Raw genomic sequence first — 20,717 nt, forward strand, 5'->3', positions numbered from 1 at the left:
TTTGTTGAGAAATGTGAAGGTGAGAAAATTAGGGTTTATCTTTTCGTCTCACCCAACACCAAGTGGACTGCATGTTCTCAGTACTAGTGAATTATTATTATATTTGTTCATCGATAGTGTCACACTACACAATACACATGTTAATTATGTACTATAATTAAATAAAATCAAGATAGTATAAATATTCAAACAAGTCTCTCCTGTAGTGGTTGTGTTTAGTATCCCTGCGAGATGATATTTGTATGTGGTGCACTATAATTAATTACCCATCTGTTCCTTGTTTATTTGAATAACTTCTTTTTAGCACCCAAAAAGTAAAATTAAAGAGATAATAATATAGAGAAAGTTTTATCTACATTATTCTATTTCTTATATAGCAATTCTTTATGGTCAACGTATATTCATCTATTACGGTATTATCTATATTTATGTGGAAATATATGAGATAGAAAATAGTAACTAGGAATGAAGATAAACATACAACTCATCCAACCCGTATTCCTTTTCATTTTTGCCTATAAGTAGAGTAGTAATTAATATTATTATACTCCTACTATCGTAGTTTGGATTCTTTACTTAGTTTATAGGGGTACTAGTTTGACCGTTGGGGTAACTAATTGAAATTCTTAATTTGTGTTTGAAAGTATTGGTATAGTATGTAAAAACTCGTAGTCGAATCTGTGAGTGATGAGTGTGTGATAACACAGATGTTAATACTATATACTTTTGCAACCTCGAAATAGTTAGTTATGTCTGAAGTCTCAACTCATTAAGTGCTTCTTTGTTTGTCTTCATCAGTCAGCACTGCTCTTGACAGATCTTTGCCTCTAGGAAGTTTTACTCTGCCAAATCATTCCTTTATTTAGTGCCTCCTTCGCATGAAATATTTTGTTTGTGGAAATATGACCTCAAGACAAAAAACATATCTAGGAATTCCAGTAGGAGGACTCAAGTCAACATGCCGCTCATATTACAAATTACAATGGTATATGTATGAAATAAATGAAAAAAATTGTTTAATTACAATGATTCCTAATTTATTAAAATACCCAGTGTATTATCTTTCTTAATTTATTGCCACCAAATGTGATTTCTCACCAAATATGATCTCATTCTTTTCCCACTCTATTTTACTACTTAGTAAATAAAACTAACACTTCACTGAAATTAAAATAAGGGTGTGTTCACTTTAGAAGAATTATAATTCTAACATTTTCAAGAATTAGAATCTTTCAAGAATTGAGAGAGAATTAGACACATATATAATACAGGGCTCCATTGTTCACTGTACAAGATTTGATTTCAAATATGGCCCAAAGAGTAACTCAAATGCTGCTTTGACCTAATCAAATTATGGATTGACAAATTTAACCACCAATGATGAGTGAGAGAGAAGGAAATGAGGTGAAAAGGTGTGACAAATGTGTAAAATCAAGTCTATTTCTTGGTAGAGAGAATGCACAAACAAATTTACTTATTGTCCAAGATTTCAATTCTTGTCCATTTCTTTGAACAGGGCGGGCCTCTGCTCAATTTTAAGACTTCCTCCAATTAATTAGTGGAAGGTGAACAATCGTAATTCCTCCAATTGAGTGAAGAATTGCCTAATTTATGGAAATTGAACACGCCCAAAAATGTTTAGCCAAAAACAGTAGTTGTGGATGATAAAAATATCAAGGTTAAAATGGTATGAATAATTAAATCTTAATTATAACCAATGCAATTTTATTATAGGGAGTTATTAGGATTAGGGAGGTCAGTGTAGCCCGCAACTCGTTGGCTGCCCCAAATAGCCCGCTAAATTTAAAGGGTTTGGGCTGGAAATTTCCACCCCGATAAAATTAAAACTCGATTAGCCCGCAACCCGTTAGGGCCAGACCCGAAAACCAGAAGGACTGGCGCGAAAACCCGATAAAATTTCTATTTTTCTAATTTTTACTCCTAATTCGACACTTCATTGATTAATTTTATAATATAGATAACTAAAACAAATAACTTTCAATTTTATATTAAATACACAAATCATATATTGAATTTTTACTAATATAATAATTGATAAATAAATTAAAAACTTCAATTTCATTAAAAAAATATTTAAATTTCTAAAACATGCACTAAAATTTCACGAAATATCTCAAATATTATTATTTGATCATGTTTATGATTGAGTTTAAGCATATATCTCAAATTATCATAACTAAATATTTTACATTTTATAAATATAACTAATTTTTGTCATTATTTATTGGATTGATAGCTTGTTAATCTTATCGGTTGCAACCCGATGGGCTAGCCCGAAACCCGAGCTTTTAGGGTTAGGGCCAAACCTTTATAATTCGAAAGAAATCACAACCCGATGGGCCGGCCCGATTGACATCCCTAACTAGGATGGTTAATCACATGACTCTATATTCTACTCCCTCCGTCCCCCAAATTTTGTCATAGTTTGACCGGGTACATGTTTTAAGAAATGTAATAGAAAGTGGGATGAAAAAGTTGTGAGTCCTACTTTTAAAGTATTAGTTTTATAATAAAATGTGAGTGTGAATAAGTTAGTGGAATGTGAGATCCATTAAAAAAATTGTAAAAAGTGAAATATGACAAAATTTGTGGGACGGATGAAAATGGAAAAATGTGACAAAATTTAAGGGACGGAGGGAGTATTACATTGTGAGCTTCCATCTTTCAAATCAAAAGTGGCCAAATTAAAATTGTAAGCTTTGAACTTATCAATTGAACAAACTCCTTTGTTATTGAATTAGTTTAGGGATCTTTCTCCTTGTTTATTGTTTGAGTTAGACTTAGACATAATACTGATTCAAAAAAACGTGAGTTCTGATTTCACCAATTCTTTTGGAAATGGAACTGTAGATGAAAAATTGTCTTTGAACCACCATATGCCTCATCGTCACATATAGTAGATCTGGGAAGAGACTAGAGTTCGAAGATCACATTTCAAGATTCAAGATCGGAGCCAACATAGAGAGGTGAGTGGGGATATAAAAGGAAATTCTAAGTGTAATAAGGAAATAATTAATTAGGGCTAATTATTACTTAAATTCTCTAATTTCTAGTCTGAAGGTAAGGATGGATGGATCACGCTCAAATATTTTCTTTTTGCAGATAAAAGCAATTGAATTCTAACGCCGACTCTCTCAATTCCGTTGAAACTCAAGTTCAGGAAAGAGGATTTGGGCATCGCGCACTCCCGATAATGGCTGGTGATCTTTTCCATGATTTGCCGCCTCCAAGTGCGCCACAATCTCAACAAATCGCACTTTCTCCAGTTACCACTGCTCTTAAATCTAAGCCCAAACCCACTGCGCCGCCGGCTCCTCTTGCTCCGGCGCTAAAGAGCGCCCTCAAAAGGCCTAAGTCGCAGCCCGAGTCACAGCCTCAAGGTACTTCTGATTAATATTTAATCATTTTTAGTACTCCTATTACTTATTTATATCCCTTTTAGCTTGGCGATCAAGTTGTTTCTCTGTAAAGATTGAACATTTATGTGTATTGGGTTATGAAGTTTTTCTATCCAATTTTTGGAGTATTGCGTGTGTGGATAACATTTGAAGTTCTTAAAAAGTAGGTGATGGTTTATGGTTTTAGGACTCTTTTTGAGGATCTCATAATTTATCCATTGGGTTGATTCCTTTTAAAGATGATTATACATGTTTTGAGTGTTGACGGAATTAAAACTATTGATATTCTCATGTTAGTTGAGATTATGCAAAATTTGGATGAAGCTTGGATGATTAATATCCTCCCGTGCTTTCATGTATCTTTTGATGCATAAAACCTAAATTAATAACGTATTTCTTGAACCTTGCTCAATGCTCAATCAAACAACATAGTATACTTTCTATTCCATTGGTATGTTATTGAAGTGAACCCCTGTCTGTGAATATTCGTCATCTGGTCAACCTTTGAATTGATCCTAAAAGCACTTCTTTTCAACACAGAAAGTTCATCTGCTCCTGGTAAACGCCTGAGGTTTAAGACAACAACAGATGCCTCGGAAAAACAAGTAATTGAAGCTATGCAGAAGATAGCTTCGCACATAAAGAATACTTCAAAGTTCAATAAAGCATCAAAGCTCGCTATACAGTTGATCGAGGCTGGTAGTATCAAGGAAGCGACCAGTGAATATTTCTTTGTGGTACTTGAAGCAGCGATGGCCCCCTTAACTAGTTGCAATGAGCCCTCTCTACGTGCTGATTATCATGCATTATTCACAGCTGCGCAGGATGTAGCTGAAGTAAGCATCGAATTTTCTCTGACTTTACATATACTGATATACCTCTACCTGTTTATGAAGAAGCAAATGATGTAAATTATTTTGAATCTACATCATGCAGTGCCTAAACAAGAAGCAACAAAACCTATTGGCTGCATGGACAATTAGGGCTGTTTGGGCAAATGACCTGTTCACTGATGACAGTTTTGTGGTAATTGTTTAAATTTATGCTTTTTATACTCTTATTATTTAGATACCTATGTTTTACAACATTCTTGGTGGTTTGATATCACTTAATTTTTTGAATCAACAGTATAGCCAACAGAAAAAATTCAGATAATATGTCAAACTATGTGTACCTAGAAGATTTTGCTTATTTATCCTCATTTAAGATTATAATTTATTGAGGATTAGTTTGTGTATGTTGGAGGTAAAAGTTGAGGATATGGTTAGCTAGATTGGATATACTGAAGACTGAAGAGGTTATTTTAGGGGTATTTGTTGGTTAATTTAAACTTAAAAAGACTTATCCATCTCCTCTATGTGCTTATACTGATACTATATTTTATATGACACAGAGAACAGTTTATTGCTATGTCCTCATTTGTGTAATCCATTTTACTTCGCATTACAATTTCAATTTTTTTTGCTTGGCAAGTTGCCTGACAAAATTATCACCTCTTATCTCTCTTAAAAGAATACCTTAGGGCATGGATATATAATTTTCTTGATGTCCATAGAAGAAAGTCACATATACTTCTAGTATTAACGATGTTGATGTTGCTGCTACACTCCCCCTTGATGTAACCGCAGAGTAGATGGCTCTTGTTTGTTTTCCAGTACTACTTCCTTACTTCAGTCCTTGATAGTCTACAACACCCTTTTTTTGGTTTTTATGTACTGGTCTCATTGATTTCGTTTATCAGTGATGGAGATATTGCTATAACAGCATGTAGCTGCCTATGTCCTCCAATCCTGTTTTTGCTACTTCCCTTGCCGAGGTGGCAATGCTGTGCTTGGTGTGAAGAAATATTTGACATTATAATTTATAATCATTCATGCTCTCATATTGGTCATTTAGCATTTGGTATGCTTGTGTTTTGGCTATTTTTTTCTTCATTTTTTTTATTTTATAGCATAAAAATGAAATTTATTTCTTATTCTTTCTCCCACTCAACATAAGATTTACCCTCATTTAAGTGCAATGTTATTGTTAGCAGATTTTGTCATGATGTTGGAAAAATTGAGCACAGTGCATAATTTGCAGTTTGCTCATCAATTAAGCTATATTTATGTGATTTCTAAACTTGGCCCCTTCCCTACCTAACTATCAGTGCTCACTGCCTTCAGATGACACTAACTTTAGATTTCTGCAGTAGCACTTCATGACACAATCACCACTTACATTATTCCGATTCCGCCATTTATCCCTACACCTTGAGCACAACATCCTGTACACAAATAGCCAATACATTGCTTTGGTAGAACTCTACTCAGCGTCATCATTGATGTTTGAGCATGAGGTGAAGGTTGTGTTTAACTCTGATTGTCATGGTGGTTAAATGGAGGTAACATTTAGTGCAGTAAGAGGCATAATCAAAAGGGTAGGATATGAAACGAAAAAGGGGGAATATAAAAAACCTTATTGTTTCTAGTGTTTCATTCAGCTACGGGAAGCGCTTGCTGCTACCATTTATTCAACCAGTAGTGTAGTAATTTATACTATATCTGAGGCTAGTACTGAACACCTCTAGTTTATGAGCGCAACTGGAATGTTAAATAGTTTAAGGATGCATCTTAGTATGGTGAGTTCAGAGTGTTTCTGAAAGCTTACTTTCATTTGGAAACTGGATCCAATTCAGCAAGTTGATAGCGTGCATATTGCATACTACCATGCTATTTTTAATATGTGCAGACAAATTGTAGTCTATAAGATGTTCAGTAGGTATAATATTCTTAATGTTGCCATGCTTAGTGGTTGGTGAGCTCTAACCTAGTTTTAACGTAAGTAAGTTAGTGTTCGTGATTGAGTTCATAAAACTTTGTTCAATTCAGTCCCACATAAGCTAGATACATGGCTATTGTATGAATTTTGTGATAGTCACATTAGTTAAGTTGGTTGGATAATATGTTTAGTTTTATATTTAAAGTTCCTTATCCTGATCATTTTTCAGTTCTCAAAGGCAACTGGGAGAATAAAAGAAGCCATATCCGCTCTTCCAGTTGCAACCAAAGAAGATGATATAGAAGAAGCTGCTGCATTAAAAGATGAGACTGAGAAGATAAATGCAGAGGCACAGCTAAAAAAGGAAGATGGTGTAGAGGAAGAGTCTGATCCATTCGGATTGGATGCCCTTATATCAAATGCACCTGCCAAAGAAGAAAAATCGAAAAAGGAGTCATCATCCCATAGTGGAAATGAAGACGACGAGAAGGGGAGATTCCTCAAATTGCAGAGACAAGCATTGCTTCTGTGCTTAGAGACTGCTGCAAAGAGATACCAAAAGCCATGGTAAGATTTCTGATTACTCTCCGTACTAAATGTAGAAACTTTTGCTTGATGCGAATTTTGTGTTCTCTTTTAGGTGCCAAACAGCCATCGACATCTTGGCAAAGCACGCATTTGATAATATATCAAGATTCGCCACTGGGCAAAGGGATGCGATTGAGAAACTCTGGGGTTCGATCAAGGAGCTTCACATGCGCAGGAAGCAAGGGAAGTCCGTATCCGGGAAACTGGATGTGAATGCTTTCGAGTGGCTCCAGCAAAAATACGCAGGCGAGAAGATCAGCATCCGGCGTTCTGTCGGAGGCAGCGGAGACCGTAAATGTCAACAATGGCTTGGTTGATGTCATTGCCACCTGTATTCTTAATCGGCAGGTAGTAGAGTTAGATTATGTATTCATGAATACTAACTGGATTATCAGATTCCCAACTTTCTTGCCTCAAATATGAGCCTATTTATTTTCTCACATTTTAGTTTTATTTCGGAAAGTATGGCAACATTATAGTAGTACAAGAGTTATATTCCGGGTAGTTATGTTATGTATCGTGTTCAATGGATCAAGATTTAAGTTCAAATATCTCTTCTTTGGTCAGATTCAGATCAATAGATTCATATAATTAAAAATGAAATATTTAAGAGAGAACATCTTTTTTTATCTACGAACTTTGCCAAAGTATCATTTTAGGTCCGTGAACTTTAAAAATATCATTTGAGGTCCACCAACCATAGATTAATATCATTTGAAGTACTTTTTACTATTTTCAAGTTTTTGGAAATACCTTAGAGTGTATATATTTTTAATAAATTTATCATATACTCATTTTTTTATAAATATCTTTACGACAAATTTTCTAAATATAATTTGACCTTAAATATTATCACTTAATTTTGTGACATGCAATTAAAATTGCTTTTCAATTTTTTATATTAGTTTTTTTTAAAAATTGAATAAAGAACTTTTCTTTAATAATAAAAAATTGAATAAAGATCTTTTCTTGCATGTCACAAAATTAAATGATAATATTAAAGGTCAAATTATATTTAGAAAATTTGTCAAAAATATATTGTAAAGATATTTATAAAAAAAATATGAGTATATGATAAATTTATTAAAAATATACACCCTTTAAGGTATTGAGGGGTATTTTCATCTAAAAAAACTTGGAAATAGTAAAAAGTACTTCAAATGATATTAACTCATAGTTGATGGACCTTAAATGATATTTTCCAAGTTCACAAACCTAAAATGATACTTTGGTAAAGTTCGTGGACCAAAAAAGATGTTCCCTCAATATTTAATTATTAGTAAAAGAAAAATAAAAATGAAATATTTAATTTAATATATAAATTTCAAACTTCAAGTAATTAATTACTTAAAATTTATCATGAGTGTTTCTATCGGTACAATGTCACAAAACTGGTATGGGCTATAGGATTAATTCAGTTTAGAAAAAAATGAAGGGGCAATGTGAAAATACAAGAAAGCCAAAGGTGTATCTTGAAAAGTAGAAACTCTAAAACCCTAAAAACCCAAATTCATGGCGCAGCCACCTCCTGTATATTTATATCACATTCGAGTCCTCACTTGTCAGTTGTCATCGTCTTCCTTCTCATTTTTGTCTCAAACTTAACTCTCAGGTAATTCAAACTCTTCTTCTAGGGCTGATTATACGCTGTTATCGTTTCAGTATTAAGAAAGCGAAGCACAGATCGAAGGCTTCATGGGTGTAAATTGAAAGCCTATGGAGCTCAATAATTGTGCGACATTAAATGTTGTCCTGTAATTTTTTATCCTCTTTATCTGTATCCCATCATCTGGAGGATTTTTCACTCGATATACATCTTAAATTTGTTGGATCAATTGGATTTTCATTGTTTTTCGTTAGTATTGGATTTGAACTCTTTTAGGAAATGTTAATTGATTTTCAATTTTCCTCTACATTCTAGAGAAGAATGTACGCTCGAATCTTCCTAGCAAGAAGTAAAATCTAGGATTTGAATTAGTGATGCAACTGAGATCGTTTAAGCTTTAATAGATAGTTTGTGTCGTTTTGCAACTTCTTGATTTTAGAATGAAGAACTGAGATCCTATATCAACATATTCATTCGTTAAATATCTGTTTCATGATCAGAATGAGGAACCCGAAGGTTTTCTTCGACATATTGATCGGTAAAGCGAAAACTGGACGCATTGTGATGGAGCTCTTTGCCGACACAACTCCAAAAACCGCGGAGAACTTCCGAGCTCTGTGCACCGGCGAGAAAGGAATTGGATCTAGCGGGAAGCCACTGCATTTCAAAGGATCTACCTTTCATCGCATCATCCCTAGGTTCATGTGTCAAGGCGGTGATTTCACTCGTGGCAACGGGACTGGCGGAGAATCCATTTATGGAGCCAAGTTTGCCGATGAGAATTTCACTCTAAAGCACACTAAGCCAGGCCTCTTGTCCATGGCAAATTCTGGTAAAAACACCAATGGCTCCCAATTCTTTATCACCACCGCAACGACCTCGTGGCTTGATGGGAAGCACGTCGTGTTTGGGGAAGTTGTGGATGGCTATAACGTAGTCAAGGAGATGGAGAAAGTTGGCTCCGATGCTGGGACGCCCTCCTCCACTGTTTTGATTGAGGATTGTGGTCAGATTGTTGAAGATTAATTTATTAGGATTTGTATGTAAATTGGTAGCAATCAACATAAGTTCTCCTTTGATTATCACTTGTAACAAAGTTTCATTGTATTACAAAACAATATGGATATCTATCTTATCTTTCAAAGCTGTGACACCCCTTCAAAATATTACATCTCATGACCTAGTCGTCATCAACCAATTGATCTTCAATGTCATCTCTAGGCGGCCGGACCACCAAGAGCACCATGCCGAGGCTCTTCTCCACCCCGGTTTCCTTCAACTTGACGCCTCTCTCCACCTTCAAGGCCTCGGTGCCGCTCCCGTTGCCACCTCCCACCACGAGATAAAACCCATCCTCCGCTTCCACCTCCTTCTGGCCTCTATCCACCACCACCAATATCTCCTCATTCAAATCCTTCCTCTTATCCTTCCACGGCAGCACTCCTTTCGCCTTTTCAAACCTCACCGCCACTCCCCCCCTGTTCAGCCCTGCTATCGGCATCCACCCCGGCAGCACCACCCACCCACTCCAGCTCTTCTCCGCCTCCACGATCCCGAAATTCCCTCCCATTCCACACTCCCACGGCGCCTCCTGCAGCTCCATCTCCCTCCCCTCCGCCTTGCACACGGGAAGCACAACCACCGAAGTCGACTCCGCCACCTCCCCGTACACCAGCCGAACAACCGGCACGCGCAGCGCCTGTGCCAATTCATCCTCAACTACATCCTCATCCTCCTTCCCTTCCAAATCCTCGAGCACTCTGAGCCGCGCCCGCTCCGTCTCCACCATTTCCAGAGCCTTCTCCAAAGCCTGCGCAGTCCAATCCGGGGACGACGCCGTTTTATGCTCGTGCGCCTGGCGGAAAAGCATAAAAGCCAAGCAATCCCCAGGGATATTTCCGTCAAAAAACTCCCAGCCTCTCTCATCCCAGCGGCGCGGGTGATCCTTCATCGACCTAGCCAATTCCCCGGCTTTTTTGGCGTCAAATCCGTGCGTGATGATGAATCGAGCGGCGGCGGCGCGCTGCGGCGTGTTGAGAATCCGGATCTCGTAGAGGATCTCGGGGTAGCCGGGGTTGTTGAAGTAGGCGACGGTGTCGGCGTCGGTGGCCTCGACGAGGGAGTCGCGGACTTGATTTGCGACGACGAGGAGGTTCTGCTCGATGGAGGCGATGCCGGTGATCTCCTCGAGGGTGGAGGAGGTGAAGCCCTCGGAGATGAGGGAGGGGATGAGGGAGGCGTACTCGAACCAAAGGCCGAGGCGGTGGGTGAGGATCTCGAGGCGACCCATGGTGTCGAGGTCGCGGTAGCGGGCGGGGAGGGGAGAAGGCGGGGGGCGGTAGGGCTGGTAGACCTCCTGCGGTGGCTGCTGCGGCGGCTGCCTCTGGTTGTAGTTGCGGGAGCCGGGGATGATGAGGGCGGAGATGGAGAGGGGTTTGGGAGGGGGCTTGTGGAGGGAGGGAGGGGAGGAGGGGAGGGGGAGGTGGAGGAAGGGGGTGGAGAGGAAGGGTTTAGGGGCGGCGACGGACACCATGGTGATGGATAGAGAGAAACGTTATCCTCTTTACCGTTGATGATAAATATGTGAGTATTGTGATGGAATTGAACAAGTGGTTCCTATCTTACTTGGATTGGATTGGATGGTCTCTTATTATTTACGATAACACAATCACGTAGCGGACGCAACATTATTTTAAGTTGGCATCAAAGCAGTATATCCCACTATATACTTACTATCTCTAACTATGATAATAATCATATTTCTATTTTCCCCTGCTTTTTTACTTGTATTAACACCTACTATTTTCTACTGAATTTTTACTTCACCTATCTAATTTAAACTAAATTCAAATCTTATTAGGCCATCCGCAATGGGGCGGACGATGGCACGCCCGATGGCGAGCATCGTTCGAGCCCGCCATCGTCCGCCCCATTGCGGGTGCGTGACATAGGCCGCGGACGATCGTCGCGCCCTATACTAAGGGCGCGGAGTATAGGGCGGACGATGGACATCGTCCGCCCCATTGCGGCCTACGCGGACGATGGCCGCGGACGATAGGCCATCGTCCGGCCCACTGTGGGCTACGCGGACGATGGCATGCGGTTTCGTTTTTTTATAAATAGAGTTCATTTGTAATTTCATTTCACGATTTCACTTTCGAAACTTATTATTACATTTACATAATTACTACGAAATGGATTCAAGTCCCAATAGTCTTATGTTTAGCGGAGAGGCGCGTTGGCCGGTTACAGAACCCGGCGAATATCGTTCGTTCGACGCCGACACCCAGTACGATTCCGATTTCAGTACGGAATCGTACGGGTTGTCTGACATGGAGCCGTCTTCCGATCCCGATCCCGAACCCACCGCGACCGCTTCCGCCCCATCAAAAAAGAAGCGGAATCGGCAGCGGGCTCAGAAGTTGCCGCCTCCCGGAAATTGCGATGAGTACGCCCCCGGCCGTACGAACTACACCGACGACGAAACCCTCATTTTGGCCCGGTGTTGGGTAGATATATCGGAAGACCCGATTTTCGCAAACAACCAAAGGCAGGGCGCGTACTGGGAGCGCATCGCCGACCTCTACAATGAGGCCAAGCCGCCGACCGCGTACAAGCGCAAACGTGAGCAACTCCGCAAGCACTGTGATCAAGTGAAGAAGCAAGTGAACTTGTACGCGGCGGAGTTCGAGAAGTCCACGCGGGCACAGGGGAGCGGCGAGAGCTTGAGCGACGTGCGCGCTAAAGCGCCGTTGTCGTACCGGTCGATGTACGACGACTTCAAGCACGAGGCCATCTGGCGCTCTTGAGGGACAAGCAGAAGTTCCAAGGAGGAATTCTGCACGCTGGTGCGCCGAAGAGGACGAAGACCACCGAAGCTGGTGATTACACGAGCAGCGGCAGCGACAATCACCCGGTTGACCTCAACCGGACGTACGTGGATGAAGGGAGTTCCGGCACACTGGTGTCCTCCCGGCGTCAAGGCTGCGAAGGCCAAGGGGAAGGCGGCTGCGACCTCATCCTCGACCGCTGCAAACCCATCTCTGTTCCCGGAAACGCTCCCGACCCAGACGGCCACCGCGTTTGAGTCGTTGGCAACAGCGTCGATGGCGAGGACGTTATTGCAGACGCACAAGGCCCTCAAGAAGTGTACCGACCCCAACGAAGCCGAATATCTCCGGGCGTTAATCGATGAGCTGCGTCGGAAGTTGGGAATTGCACCGACTTAGTTGTTTTTTTTTAAAGTTGAATGGTGTAACTTTTTTTATTAATGCGTCACCATTTGTTATTTAGACGTTTTTTATTTACTCGTTACTTGTTATTTGAAAACATTTAAATTAATTAAACAAAACAATAAAATGATGATGTGGCGTGCCATAGGGTGCGCCTTAGGGCGCCCCACTGCAGATAAGGGGGAAGTAGGATAAAACTGATGACGTGGCGCGCCTTAGGGCGCCCCACTGCTGATGCCCTTAATCAATTTTAGGACTTCTATTTGCTTTTAGGGTTATTTGCATGTAAATTCATTGTTATTTGCATGTAAATACATTAACATTTAATATGTTCTAGTTTTTCTTATGAGCTTTTATTTTTTAATCTAAATATATGAACTTTGAGTTTTTTTTAATTTCTCTCCCAAAATTATTTGCATATTGATGCTGACGTGTTTGCCGAAAATGCTAACGTAGGGAAAAGCAGCGAGTGTTAAAATGATATTGTTTGAAAAGAAAATAATACTCCCTCCGTCCGTGAAGTGTTGTCCAATTTTTCCATTTCGGTCTGTCCGTGAAATGTTGTCCACTTTACTTTTTTTCCATTTTTGATAAATGGTCCCCACATTCCACTAACTCATTACACTCACATTATATTATAAAACCAATATATAAATGTGGGACCTATATTTCCATTAACTTTTTTCACTCACTTTTTTCACATTTCTTAAAACTCGTGCCGAGTCATACAGAAATAATGTAAAAAACATTCATAATTGAATTTATTAAAATTTCAAACTGAAATTCACATCCAAATAATTTTCATAGAAAATGACCTCAAATTTGAATAAAATTAATAACAAAATTATACATATAATTACTTTATCTTCATAAATCTCATATTCAAAAGCAACACCTCAAAATTTTAAATACTACTGTGGCCCTAATTTTGCTACATATTTATGTCGCCACTTATTTACAACATCCAAATTTTATTTTAAATAAACATATTGAATACCAATGGTCAATGAGGCTGAATAATGAATACTACTGTATTAGATTTTGGACGCAAACATTTTATTTAACATAATAGCCGAACTTATTCAAAAAGTATTGGGCTTCAGAAGCCCAATAGCCCACCTCGAACAACTTTAGCAGTAGATTAGATAAGAAGCCTAACCTAAATTATTTCATTGCCTACTCTAACAGAGCTTGAATTGGATAAATCCAACTTATAAACCGGGTTAATTGAAACCCAAAATCAAATAACCTCTCTAGCTAACAAGATGCAGCAAAAAATAAACAATTTCTTTCGAGAATACTACTTTTATGAGTATCTATTTCAGTCATAATTTGATGCCATCCTACTCGCTGGTTTGTAAAACCGACGACCCTTAGGTTACATTTGTCTTTTTATTTTTACCATGTTTATAAAATTGATACTCCTCATATAAACATTCCATAAGGACATAACTTTTAATGATAAAATCATAATTTTGGAATTCTACAGTAAAAATAATGAATTTTAATATTTTTTCTCAATTTCCTATGACAATAAATTTGATTTACTATTTATAATATGTTGTTGATTTCACATGTTCCAAATTAATGACATAGTTGAATAAGGCCATTAGCAATGGCGCGCCCTATGGCGTGCCACGTCATCAGTTTTATCCTCCTACCCCCACCTGCAATGGGGCGCCCTAAGGCGCGCCATATATGTTATTAATTTAAATGTTATATTATTGTTTTGTTAATTAATGTAAATGTTTTAAAAAAATGTAATGCAAACTAAATTAAAAAACAACGATTAACTAAAAACCGACGAAGATTGCATTCATTAAACAAAAGTTACACGTTTTGAGTTGGCTAAAATCTACGCAATTCCCAACTTCCGGCGCAACTCATCAATCAACCCCCGGAGATATTCGGCTTCGGCGGGGTCTGTACACTTCTTGAGCATTTTGTGCGTCTGCAACAACGTCCTCGCCATCGAGGCTGTTGCCAACTTCTCGTACGTGGCGGTCGACGGGTGCGGGGTCGGGAGCGGGACCTCGATCGGCGATGGGTCGGCAACGGTCGAGGATGATGTCGCCACAGCCTTCCCCTTGGCCTTCGCAGCCTTGACGCCTATGGGACGCAGGGAGGACATCAGTGTGCCGGAACACTCAATGTCCTCGTACGACCGGTTGAAGTCCACCGGACGAGTTCCGCTTTCACCGATCGTATAACCACCAGCTTCGATGTTCTTCGTCCTCTTTGACGCCCCGGTGTGCAGAATCCCGCCTTGGAACTTCTGCTTGTCCCTCAAAAGCGCCCAGATGGCCTCGTGCCTGAACTCGCCGTACAGGGACTGGTACGACAACAACGCTTTGGAGCGCACGTCGCTCAAGCTATCGCCGCTCCCCTAGGCCCTCGCGCACTTCTCGTACTCCGACGAGAACAGGTTGATTTCCTTCTTCAACTGATCCCAGTGCTTGCGTAGCTGCTCCCGTTGCCGCTTGTACGCGCTCGGCGGCTTCGCCGCATTGTAGCGCTCGGCGATGCGCTCCAAGTACGCCTACTGCCTCTTATTGTTCCAAGTACGCCTGCTGCCTCTTATTGTTCGCGAATATCGGGTCCTCCGATATGTCTACCCAACACCTCGCCAATATGAGGGATTCATCCGGCTGGTAGTTCGTACTGCCGGGGGCGTACTCTTCACAATTTCCCGGAGGTGGCAACTTCTGCGCGCGGTGCCGGGCCCGCTTCTTTTTGGCGGGGGCGGAAGGGGCGGCGGCGCGGCGGGAGGAGGCTGCGGGTCGGTTTGGAGACGGCTCCATGTCATCCAAACTGTACGATTTCGTGCTGAATTCGGGATCGTACTGCGTGTTGTCGTCGAACGGTCGATATTCATCCGGTTCTGTACCCGACCAACGAGCCTCCCCAAACATCGGACTCTTGGGACTTGAATCCATTTCGGAGTAATAATAAAAATTCGAGTTTCGAGAGTGAAATCGTGAAATGAAACGTTAGAAATGAAGGTGGGGTAGGGGTATTTATACCAAAAATCGAAAACGCATGTCATCGTCCGCGACCATCGTCCGCCGATCCCGCAATGGGGCGCCCGATGGCGAGGTCGATAGCCTATCGTCCGCGTCATTTTCCGCCGATCCCACAATGGCGCGGACGATAGGCCATCGTCCGCGTCATTTTCCGCCGATCCCACAATGGCGCGGACGATAGGCCATCGTCCGCGACATAGGGCACGCCCTATGGATCGGCAACGGACGAAGGGGACGGACGATGGCGGGCACCCACAATGGGGTCATCGTCCGCGCCCGAGGACGATGGAAGCCATAGGGCGTGCCATCGGGCGCCCCATTGCGGGTGCCCTAATTTGTTATACGATGCAAAAGATAAAATTTATAGGTTGTATTATCCTCAGGTGAATTTTTTGAATGTCAGTTAAATACAATTTCACTAAATTACGCTACTTGAGAAAATTAAGAAAAAAAATGTTAAATAAAATTCATCATTTTTATGATTGATTTAAAACAAGCAAGACATATCAAAATTTAACCAAAGTTAATGATATTTTTGGAGAATTTGCCCCAAGAAATAAGTTTGTCGATTTTGGTCAAAACATCACTTTTTATGATACACCATTTTGAATTGATCACCACACGTGCACTTGCTCAGGAAAACTTTGTATTCAACTGCCTAATTTGCAACAAAGTTTGGATTAAATGATCACTTCGTTTGATTTTATATAACTACTTTGAGACCACTTTAATGTTTGATATGCTGTATGAAGGGCAGACAAAATAAATGAGAAAGTTGCAATCATATTTAGTGGATCCATTGCCATTCAAATCTCCCACTATTTTATTAGTATTTATTTTTAATCATATTTTGGAACTTTTGACTACCAAACTTGGAACTTCTAAAGACTTTCAAAATCTTCCCAAATATGCTGACCGTCTTTCAACTTGGTCAAAACTTTCATTAATTAGATGGAGACACCGACGATAATAATAATTATTATTAATGGGTAAATATAATGGCAACTGTACAATTTTACAATATAATTAGCAGAATGTTTGTACTTATGTAATTTATTCATTCACGAGAAGCCAAAATTCATATACGAGTTGCGAAATTCCTGAATATTTACGCATTTATTTTCATAAATAATAACTAGTAATTCAGTAATCTTCATGTCTAATCATAACTTAGTTGAATTGACCAATAATATATTGTAAAATGTAAATTGTAATTGACCTAAAAGAAAAGTCTGGTTCTACATTTTTTCTCAGTTAATTTTTGGACATACATGGCTACAATATCCAATTGAATTAACTCTCTTGTTGTCATAAATGAATGGTATACTATACCCTATATTTATCAATTATTTTTCTCAAACTATTTTCTAATGTTACGAAGAAAAAATAAGTTCTTCTTTGAATAAATAATTGCAAAGTAAAGGGTATGAAAACATAATTGTTTAAGATTGTCGGTAAAGTTTTTAAGTACTTCTTTTCTATCTCTGTAGTCCAAATGTGGACGGGGAATTAAGAATCCAATAGGTCCTATCAATATTTTGCAGCCAATCAGAATCATCTTTCATAATAACTAAAAGAAGATAATACTTTTATCATTAAATTTCGCACTCACATGTTAAATGAATGTGATTTTGGTGCATGCACCCTCCCAATCAATATGTTACTACTTTATATATAGAGCAAAAGGAGTGAGCTGAATACTGGCTCTTATTGGTCAAATATTAGAATTGAATATTAGCCCACTTGTTGCATTATGATTAATTTCTTTTTATTTTGAAAATGTCTAGACACTCTTGCATATGGAAAAATTAGCTTTTAGAAAATAATGCACGACGACAGTGAATGTGAAGATATGTATAACTAGCTAGAGGTTCAATTCTTATGATGAGAGTGAATATAAAAAAGAGATATAACTAGAGGTTCATTTCTCATTTTCCTAATTCAAAAAAGTGTGAAATAATAGGACAAAGAGCACTAGCTACATATACATCATTTATCCAAATTGTACACTTACTCACCTATGATTATTATAATCACGCACTAAATCACAAAATCAAAAGGCTAAAATTCCATGATTACTTTTGCAAACATAGAGTTATTACGTGGAATTAAATATTTTAATCTCGGTTGTCTGATTCACACTGGTTAATTAATCAATCCAATGTTAAAGAGAAAGTTAAAGTAATTAAAAAAAATAAATATACAGTTTTAGCCGTTACGTGGCCCTCAATTACCATCATCATATGCATCATACCAAAACTTTTGACCACAAATAGTAATAGGCGATAGCAAAATTGTGGCCATCACATGGTCAAACCACCACAAATTCACTCATCAAATCATTTTATTTTGCCATCAATTCATCTTATTTTAATTTATTTTTAACTATAGAACGTCATTTCTTGCGAGAGTGGACAAGTTTAATCAAACTGATCTTTGAATTACCGCGAACATTTTAATTTTTAAATTCAATATTTATAATGGAAAAAAATATATTCCAATTCAATAGGCTATAACCAATGAGGCATGAGCATGATATAAAAATTCGATACGAATACGCACGAAATTAATATGGTTTGATCAAGTTTTATTGAGTTTGTGTCATTATCGAATTAACCCACAAGGCACCTGATTTTAATAGGAGTCACATTTGGTGTGAGCACGGATTTTAATATATGTAAAGAATAATGGGTTAGAAAAGTTAGTGGAATATGATGCTTACTTTTTTATATTGATTTTATAATAAAATATAAGTGAAATGCGATAGTGGAATGTGGAACTTACTTACTATTTATGATAAAATTGAAATGTGACTTTTATTATGAGACAGGCCGATATGAGAAAATATGACTCTAATATGCAACCCAAGGAGTAGTATATTATCAAATTTGTAATTAGTTCAGATTTGTAATACTATTGTGATTTTATATAATAATTTAAGATAAATGAGCTAATTCTCTAACTTTGGTGTGAAGTGCTAAACTTCAAACCATTTTGTAGCTAGTTACATCTATATTCAAATTTAACACAATGAAAAAAATTTTGAGGAGGGATATGCATTACTACATTAAACGAAATGAACAACACTAAGCAAGTTGTTTAATTCAAACAAAAACAAAAACAAAAAGATGAATACTTGGTGATTTTGAATTTTAAATAAACCCAAACTGTCTCCATGCAGCTCCCTCAACTATACCCTGTCCCTGTCCATTTATAAACCAAATTCTATACCAAGCATAAACTGCAAAATTAAACTTTAAATCTGAACCACCATCACTCCTAAGTCATATACTCCTACAGGCAACAAGTATTATATTTAATAAAAATCATGTATATGACGTCATAAAGTCACGTCACCACCAAAGGTTAAACGCCGCCATGTGCTTTGACCCACGTGCACTCAATTTAGAGCTCAAATAATAGTAATAAACCTCCTCCTCTCTTGGCCAAAAATTATTTATAATCATCTCTCTCTTCACATCTTCCCGCCTGTATATAAATAAATCCCACAGGCACAGCAGCTTAAAACCAGTACGACCAAATCCCACTTGTCTTAACAAGAACTGATCAAACCTACGACTCAGAAGTTATTCAAACTCTTTTAATTCCACATCCCTATTTATACGCACATCGAAATCCCTCACATTAAACACATTTCTTTTGATTCCGAGATACCATGGATTATTCAGCCAATTATCATTACCAATATTCCTCCTCCACATTCTCTCCTGAAACGCCGTCGTTTGGCGGAAGTCTACCTTTCAACGAAGACGACTCTCAAGAGATGCTCCTGTACGGAGTTCTGGCGGAGGGAGCGGCCGAGACGGCGGCGGAGGAGGTGATGTACAGGGGAGTGAGGAGGCGGCCTTGGGGGAAGTACGCGGCGGAGATAAGGGACTCGACGAGGAACAGCGTGAGGGTGTGGCTGGGGACGTTCGACACGGCGGAGGAGGCGGCGCTGGCCTACGACCAGGCGGCCTTCGCAATGCGAGGGGCTGCGGCGGTGCTCAACTACCCGGCGGAGGTGGTGTGGGAGTCGCTGCGGGAGATGGGGTACAGCGGCGGGGTCGTGGAGGGGTGCTCGCCGGTGCTGGCGCTCAAGAGGCGGCACTCCATGCAGAGGAAGTCCGCGGGCCGGAAGAAGAAGGAGGAGGAGAAGCAGGCGGCCGAGAAGGAGGTTGTGGTTTTGGAGGATTTGGGGTCGGATTATTTGGAGGAGTTGCTCGCTTTGTCTGAAAATTCAACTTCTTCATATTATTAACTACACATGCTATAGACAATTTCATAATTGAATCGATTAATGTGAAAGACAATACATTTTTGATCCATTGTGCTTCCTTATGTTGTTTATCTATTAGGTCTTGTACTACTTATAAATATATGTATGATACTATAATTCAATTTCCCTCCGATTTTCTTCTCTTCTAATGTGGATTGTGGACTACTACAATTTTTATAATGCATGATAGGGTGGCAAATCGTGTGTGTTGTGTCGTTATTGTGTCGACACGACACAATAACAATAAACACGAACACGACCTGCTACCCCCAGACACGAACATGAGGTCAACACAACACGATAACAATAAATATATGACACGACACAATAACGACATTATAATAATACGATCTGATAATATATGACACGGCACGACACAATATCTACAAATATATGACACGACATGATAAAAAATAATAATATTATAATTTATTAATATTATTTCTTAACGTTTAACACGAACACGACACGAAATTTTTGTGCCGTTATCGTGTCAACACAATAACCCAATAAGCTTTGACACATACCCATTAATTTCGTGCTGGTTCGCTTCTTGTTATCGTGTCGTGCCAAAAATTGTCAGCCCTAATGTATGACGAGGAGTATTAAAATTTTAACTTAGGAACAATTAGTGATAAGTTGAGTAGCTCATGAAAATGTATTGATAATATTTTTAGCTCTTTCTCAACATGTGAGATATTTATATATTTTATTTGCCAACTGGACAGGGTGCCATGCAAGCTGTGAAAATGATCATATTATTTACATAAAATATTAGTATATTTTTATATGTTAAATCCTATTTTTTTA

At 39.0% G+C, this 20,717-nt stretch overlaps 4 protein-coding genes across 4 annotated transcripts; 3 read left to right on the top strand and 1 right to left on the bottom strand.

The window, feature by feature from the left end:
- Positions 1 to 2,735: 2,735 nt before the first annotated feature.
- LOC121792377 lies at positions 2,736 to 7,318 on the top strand. The gene is made up of 6 exons (XM_042190294.1): positions 2,736 to 2,987; positions 3,124 to 3,401; positions 3,960 to 4,255; positions 4,356 to 4,445; positions 6,409 to 6,746; positions 6,820 to 7,318. Exons 2-6 carry the CDS (start codon positions 3,215 to 3,217, stop codon positions 7,082 to 7,084), a joined length of 1,176 nt encoding a protein of 391 aa, XP_042046228.1. The 5' UTR covers positions 2,736 to 2,987; positions 3,124 to 3,214; the 3' UTR covers positions 7,085 to 7,318.
- Positions 7,319 to 8,256: 938 nt separating this feature from the next.
- Positions 8,257 to 9,517, top strand: LOC121792378 (peptidyl-prolyl cis-trans isomerase CYP19-3-like). The gene is made up of 2 exons (XM_042190296.1): positions 8,257 to 8,379; positions 8,874 to 9,517. Exon 2 carries the CDS (start codon positions 8,875 to 8,877, stop codon positions 9,397 to 9,399), a length of 525 nt encoding a protein of 174 aa, XP_042046230.1. The 5' UTR covers positions 8,257 to 8,379; position 8,874; the 3' UTR covers positions 9,400 to 9,517.
- LOC121792376 (rubisco accumulation factor 1.1, chloroplastic-like) lies at positions 9,422 to 10,968 on the bottom strand. The gene has a single exon (XM_042190293.1). The coding sequence runs from the start codon at positions 10,904 to 10,906 to the stop codon at positions 9,554 to 9,556; it is 1,353 nt and encodes a 450-aa protein (XP_042046227.1). The 5' UTR covers positions 10,907 to 10,968; the 3' UTR covers positions 9,422 to 9,553.
- Positions 10,969 to 19,108: 8,140 nt separating this feature from the next.
- Positions 19,109 to 19,987, top strand: LOC121770612 (ethylene-responsive transcription factor 1B-like). Its single transcript, XM_042167370.1, has one exon. The coding sequence runs from the start codon at positions 19,305 to 19,307 to the stop codon at positions 19,887 to 19,889; it is 585 nt and encodes a 194-aa protein (XP_042023304.1). The 5' UTR covers positions 19,109 to 19,304; the 3' UTR covers positions 19,890 to 19,987.
- Positions 19,988 to 20,717: the final 730 nt, after the last annotated feature.

This window comes from Salvia splendens, chromosome 2 (assembly GCF_004379255.2).
Source record: "Salvia splendens isolate huo1 chromosome 2, SspV2, whole genome shotgun sequence".
Classification (NCBI taxonomy): domain Eukaryota; kingdom Viridiplantae; phylum Streptophyta; class Magnoliopsida; order Lamiales; family Lamiaceae; genus Salvia; species Salvia splendens.

Coding starts and splice junctions, on each gene's coding strand:
- LOC121792377 (XM_042190294.1), top strand. CDS start 3,215: ATGGCTGGTGATCTTTTCCATGATTTGCCGCCTCCAAGTGCGCCACAA. Junction 3,402..3,959: donor GCCCGAGTCACAGCCTCAAG/GTACTTCTGATT, acceptor TTTTCAACACAG/AAAGTTCATCTGCTCCTGGT. Junction 6,747..6,819: donor AAGAGATACCAAAAGCCATG/GTAAGATTTCTG, acceptor GTTCTCTTTTAG/GTGCCAAACAGCCATCGACA.
- LOC121792378 (XM_042190296.1), top strand. CDS start 8,875: ATGAGGAACCCGAAGGTTTTCTTCGACATATTGATCGGTAAAGCGAAA.
- LOC121792376 (XM_042190293.1), bottom strand. CDS start 10,906: ATGGTGTCCGTCGCCGCCCCTAAACCCTTCCTCTCCACCCCCTTCCTC.
- LOC121770612 (XM_042167370.1), top strand. CDS start 19,305: ATGGATTATTCAGCCAATTATCATTACCAATATTCCTCCTCCACATTC.